The sequence below is a fragment of the Anopheles ziemanni genome, unplaced genomic scaffold (assembly GCF_943734765.1).
Source record: "Anopheles ziemanni unplaced genomic scaffold, idAnoZiCoDA_A2_x.2 U_78, whole genome shotgun sequence".
Classification (NCBI taxonomy): Eukaryota; Metazoa; Arthropoda; class Insecta; order Diptera; family Culicidae; genus Anopheles; species Anopheles ziemanni.
In genome coordinates this window covers 825-7,231 of record NW_026689950.1, presented here as the reverse complement: position 1 = coordinate 7,231, position 6,407 = coordinate 825, and the positions used below count along the sequence as shown (strand labels likewise).

Sequence of the window (6,407 nt, the reverse complement as noted above, 5' to 3'; positions counted from 1 at the left end):
ATGAACACTCGCAGTAAAGTGATGCATACCCCGCCACCAGGGAGTGACAATTCAGACGAAGCGGCTACGGAAGCCACGGTGGAACAGTGCGCGAGTGACCACGTGACGGAAACAACCCCACAGCACGTGTCACCAAAACCGTCGACGTCATCGCCAGGTAATCGTGAGTTGGCCGTGTTGCGGGCAAAAATGAAGCTGGCATATCGTCAACTTATGCAGCTTCAGCCGGACATCACCAACAACAAACTCCCTCCGGCCACTGCGCGGGTGCACTTACGCACATTACGGGAACTTCAAGGCACCCACGGCAGGATTATGCAGCACATCATAGATCTCCTGCCAGATGACCTCGAAGTCGACATGGACGCCGACGATGCCTTCCGGAAGATCCACACCACCTGCACAGCCATTCTGGAGGCACAGCTGGACGAAACGCCAACAACGTCAGCAGCTCCGGCAACTTCGGCAGCGCATCACCTCAGTGTCCCGATGCCAACCTTTGACGGACGTTACGAAGAGTGGCCCAAATTCAAGGCCATGTTCCTCGACATCATGGGAAGGACACCTGTTTCGGATGCAGCAAAGTTACACCACCTGAACAAGGCACTCACCGGAAAGGCAGCAGGGATAATTAACGCAGCAATGGTGAGCAGCAACAACTACAAGAGTGCCTGGGAGGTGCTAGAAAAGCGGTTCGCGAACCCGAGAGCAATCGTCGACAAGCACATTGCTGGGTTACTGCAACTTAAACCCGTGCAACGCGAATCAGCCAGCGAACTTCGATCACTAGTAGAAACGTGTAAGGGTCACGTTGATGGGTTGCAGTTCTTAGAGAAGAACATCGATGAAACCAGCAACCTCATCATCACCCACATCCTCGCGTCGTGTATGGACTCCAGCACTCGTAAGGCATGGGAGCTTACATTGCAGCACGGCGAGTTTCCGGATTTGTTCCGTACGTTCGACTACATCACGCGACAATGTGAAGTGTTGGAGAGCTGCGCAGCAGGCAATACGGACAAACCATCTCGTCCAAAGCCGGCTCCTACTAAAGCGTTCACGTCGACCGTTACTCCATCACCGACCGCAACGTGTGTGATGTGCCTGGGTCACCATATGCTCAGCAAGTGCGCGGATTTCATAGCCCTATCGCTACCAGACAAACGGGACAAGCTCCGAAGTTGGAAACGTTGTTTCAACTGTTTCGGAGCCGGTCATCTCAACAAAAGGTGCCCATCGAAGTGGACGTGTCGTCGGTGCCAGCAGAAACATCACACCTTGCTCCACGACGAAGGGACTAGTGCCGCCAGCGAGATCCGTCAAGAACAGCCAACATCTGCAGCAGAACATCGTACAGCTACAATATCGCTTCACACGGCGATACCATCGACAGTGTTGCTGTCAACCGTCATGTTGTACATCACTGACAGCGCAGGGAAGAACCATGCTGCAAGGGCTCTCTTGGACAGTGGAGCACAGTCCAACTTCATTACGGGAAGGTTGGCGCAGTTCTTAAACCTACCTCGGAAGTCGGTGAGCATTCCGCTGTCGGGGATTGGTGGCAGCCAAGCGACGAACGTAAAGTCATCAGTACGAGCCACCATCCAGTCGCGCTGTTCATCATTTTCGACATCGCTGGAGATGCTGGTACTGCCCAAGCTGTCAGCAGATGTGCCGGCCCATCGTATACACCACAGCCAGTGGACGATTCCAGCAACCTGCGTCTTGGCTGACCCAACATTCCACAAGCCTGGTGGAATCGATATCATCCTGGGTGCGGCGTGCTTCTACGAGCTTTTAAAAACCGGACGCATCTCACTTGGAGAGGGTATGCCGTCACTCCAAGAAACAGCATTTGGGTGGGTTGTAAGTGGCACAGCGCAGATAGCAGAGCAGTCGTTGCCAGTGGTGTGTTCAGTCGCCATACACACCAACGAGCTGACTACGATGATGAGGAAATTCTTCGCAATAGAAGACGTAGGCAGTTTCCCTAGCTGGAGTATTGAGGAGAGAGCCTGTGAGGACCACTACGCGGCCACTACAAGCAGAGACCAAGCCGGCCGATATGTCGTCCGACTTCCGAGAAAGTCTGACATGATCGGGAAACTAGGTGACTCGCGGACGATCGCCCTCCATCGGTTTTTGGCTATCGAGAGACGTATGCAGCGAGAACCCGAAACAAAAAGGGCATACGTGGAGTTCATGGCCGAATACCTCCGCTTAGGCCACATGACAAAGGTGGCAGCAACAGTTGATAGTCGGGAAACATTCTACCTCCCACACCATCCTGTTTTTAAGGCCGACAGCACCACCACGAAGTGTCGGGTTGTGTTCGACGCATCCAGCAAGTCATCGACAGGAGTGTCGTTGAATGATACGCTGATGATCGGACCAACAATTCAACAAGATGCTACATCGATCCTGATGCGATTCAGAACTCATCAAATTGCACTGACAGGAGATGTGGCAAAAATGTACCGCCAAGTATGGGTACATCCCAGCGATCGCGCCCTACAGCGCATTCTGTGGCGAGCTTCACCCCATGATCCCATCGAAGAATATGAGCTGAATACTGTAACTTATGGAACCGCATCTGCACCATTCCTTGCGGTGAGATCTCTGCAACAAACAGTATTGGATCATGGGAGTGAGTTTCCAATAGCAGCAGCTCGGTTCGCTGACTTTTACGTGGATGACTTTGTGTCTGGAGCTGATTCACCCGAGGCTGCTCAAACCTTGCAACAACAAACCGAACAACTGTTTGCCAAAGGTGGATTTGAGCTGCGGAAATGGGCATCAAACGAGGAAGCGGTGTTGCATCATGTGGACCAACAAAGCCGAGCATCCAGCCCATATCCCAACGACGATGACGACGGATCGTTGGCGACACTTGGAATCATATGGGATACGTCAGCGGACACTCTGCGCTTCAAAGTCCAAGCCCCTGATGTCAACAAAGATGCAACCAAACGCAAGGTATTGTCCACCATTGGGAAGATCTACGATCCGGTAGGGTTTGTTGACCCAGTGAAGGCGGTTGCCAAGCAACTTCTTCAACGTGTATGGACTCTGAAACACGTCAACCAACAACCCTGGGGATGGGATGCTGAACTTCCGCTGCAGCTACGAACGGAATGGCTCAACTTTCTTGAGCAAATGCATTACCTTCACAACATCAGCATTCCGCGAGTCGCCATTAGATCTTCAGTGACCACCATCCAATACCACGTCTTCTGCGATGCTTCGGAGAAAGGATATGGAGCATGCTGCTACATCCGTAGTTGCGATGCCCAGGGACATGGCACAATGGAGCTCTTCGCCTCAAAAACCAAAGTGACGCCCCTCAATAGCAAGCACTCTATCGCTCGGCTTGAACTGTGCGCAGCTCAGTTGGCCAGCTTGCTATTCGACCGAGTAAGGACTGCGGTAAACCCAGGATCTCTGGCAGTCTTCTGGACAGACTCCATGACTGTGGTACATTGGCTGCGAGCATCACCAAACTCCTGGAAGCCATATGTTGCCAACCGGGTATCGCAGGTGCAACAATTGACGGAAGGTTGCACGTGGCGTCACATCGCAGGAGTCGACAACCCGGCTGATCTTGCTTCCAGAGGATGTTTGGGCAAAGATCTCCTCTCCAGTACCCTATGGTGGCAGGGTCCTTCCTGGATGAGCCTGCCAGAAGATCAATGGCCTCCACCACTGCTTGCGACACCAGATCCGTCAGTGCAAGCAGAGCAGCGAGTAGCAGTTGTGGCATGCGCTGCCATTGAGCTGCCAGCTCACCGCATATTTACACTCTTTTCATCGTATTCTAAGCTGCGACGGATGACAGCGTACTGGGTTCAGTATTGGAACCGATGCACCAAACGCCGGTCGTACGAGAACCCCGGCCTGACGACGAAGGATTTGACGGATGCAGAAGAAGTGCTGTGCCGCTTGGCTCAACGAGACCACCTGCAGCAAGAAATCAAGGCCTTGCAGCAGAAGAAACCCGTTCCTGCGTCGTCCCCGCTTAGATGGTTGCATCCGCAACTGGGAGCTGACGGAATCATCCGAGTTGGAGGACGTTTGTCCAATTCACCGCTAGCGGAGGATGTTAAGCATCCACTAGTTGTTCCGGCCAGCCATCCATTCGCTCGTCTGCTGATGGAACATTTTCATAAACAATTACTTCACGCGGGACCGACTCTGATGCTAAACACGTGCAGACAACGCTTCTGGATTACAAGTGGCCGAAATCTCGCCCGGAAGGTATTTCACCAGTGCCACACCTGCTTCCGCGCCCGACCATCGTCGTCAGCAACTATAATGGCTGACCTCCCGGCTGTCCGAGTAACACCGGCCCCTCCTTTTTCGATCTCCGGTGTTGACTACTGTGGTCCAGTGTTCCTGAAAGGTGGCCACCGACGGGCGGCGCCCGTGAAGGCATACGTCGCCATATTTGTATGCTTCACCACCCGTGCCGTACACATCGAGCTGGTGTCAAACCTGACAACGGAAGCATTTATAGCAGCATTACGACGGTTTGTGTCTCGTCGTGGTTTGCCATTGGAGTTACACTCGGACAACGCGACGAACTTCAAGGGAGCAGCAAACAAGCTGAACGAGTTGTACAAGCTGTTGCGTACAACTGAGCACCAGCAGAGCATTCAAGCTTGGACACTAGAACGCAAAATTTCATGGAAGTTCATCCCACCAAGAGCTCCTCACTTCGGTGGACTGTGGGAAGCCGCCGTCAAAACCATGAAGTACCACCTAGTGCGCGTTTTAGGAACGACATCACTTTCGTATGAGGACATGTCTACGCTGCTGGACGAGATAGAATGCTGTGTCAACTCCCGACCTATAACATCGATGTCAGATGACCCACACGATATGACAGCCCTCACTCCTGGACATTTCCTGGTTGGAACGAACCTACAGCTTGTTCCGGACCACTGCTTGCTGTACGAAGCCGAAAACCGGTTGAACCACTGGCGTCATGTTCAACAACTTCGCCAGCACTTTTGGAACCGTTGGCAGAAGGAGTATTTACAACAACTGCAGGCGCGTTCTAAATGGACAAAGGAAGGTACAACCACAGTAACGCCAGGAACGTTAGTTATAATTAAGGAAGATAATGTGCCTTCGGCGTGTTGGCCATTAGCACGCGTAACCGAGGAGCATCCTGGAAAGGATGGCAAAGCGCGTGTCTTTACATTGCGTACAAGTAAGGGAAGTACAGTGACTAGGCCATTGGTAAAGCTGTGTGTATTACCAAAAGCAAACAGTTAAAATTATTCAATTTTAAGGTGGCAGAATGTACGATATTGCGACGCCTAAAGGTAGGCCACAGAACTCTACAAGGTTCTGAACAGTTAGGAATTTTGAATTTAACGAAACCCTACAAGTACCAGTTTATGATAACCTGCTGTTCAAAAATAACGGTTAATTGATAACAGTGTCACCGGTCTTAGACATCGCTAACACAACATTTGTGACGTAAGTAAAGGCGTTCAGAAAACCAAATATATGCAACTTGAGAAAAACCTACTGGTGTTTGTTAGGCTCTGTCCCCAACATACCTAGCAGTATAATCCACAGAAAGTCCCTGGCGGGTAGCGATCTGTGGACACTATATTGCGTTCTCTGGTACCGTTGGACAAACCCAGATTTTTGAAACCATTTTCTTCTTTTCTCTATCCACCTGTTGAGTAACAAGTTCCGGAGTAGGCCGTACCCTACAGTGACTTTAAAGAGAATGAGACGATGCAAAATGGTGTTTAGAAGGTGCTTAAAGTGACTTTAAAGAGAATGAGACGATGCAAAATGGTGTTTAGAAGGTGCTTAAAGTGACTTTAAAGAGAATGGGACGATGCAAAATGGTGTTTAGAAGGTGCTTAAAGTGACTTTAAAGAGAATGAGACGATGCAAAATGGTGTTTAGAAGGTGCTTAAAGTGACTTTAAACAGAATGAGACGATGCAAAATGGTGTTTAGAAGGTGCTTAAAGTGACTTTAAAGAGAATGAGACGATGCAAAATGAGGTTAAGAAGGTGCTTAAAGTGACTTTAAAGAGAATGAGACGATGCAAAATGGTGTTTAGAAGGTGCTTAAAGTGACTTTAAAGAGAATGAGACGATGCAAAATGAGGTTTAGAAGGTGCTTAAAGTGACTTTAAAGAGAATGAGACGATGCAAAATGGTGTTTAGAAGGTTCTTAAAGTGACTTTAAAGAGAATGAGACGATGCAAAATGGTGTTTAGAAGGTGCTTAAAGTGACTTTAAAGAGAATGAGACGATGCAAAATGAGGTTTAGAAGGTGCTTAAAGTGACTTTAAAGAGAATGAGACGATGCAAAATGGTGTTTAGAAGGTGCTTAAAGTGACTTTAAAGAGAATGAGACGATGCAAAATGGTGTTTAGAA

General features: G+C 50.0%; 1 protein-coding gene across 1 annotated transcript; it reads left to right on the top strand.

Annotated features, from left to right (window-relative positions):
- On the top strand, positions 1–5,212 carry LOC131292809 (uncharacterized; the record flags this gene model as incomplete). The annotated part of the gene is made up of 1 exon (XM_058320893.1): positions 1–5,212. A coding segment is annotated over exon 1 (5,212 nt), but the record flags the coding sequence as incomplete, so codon positions are not given.
- Positions 5,213–6,407: the final 1,195 nt, after the last annotated feature.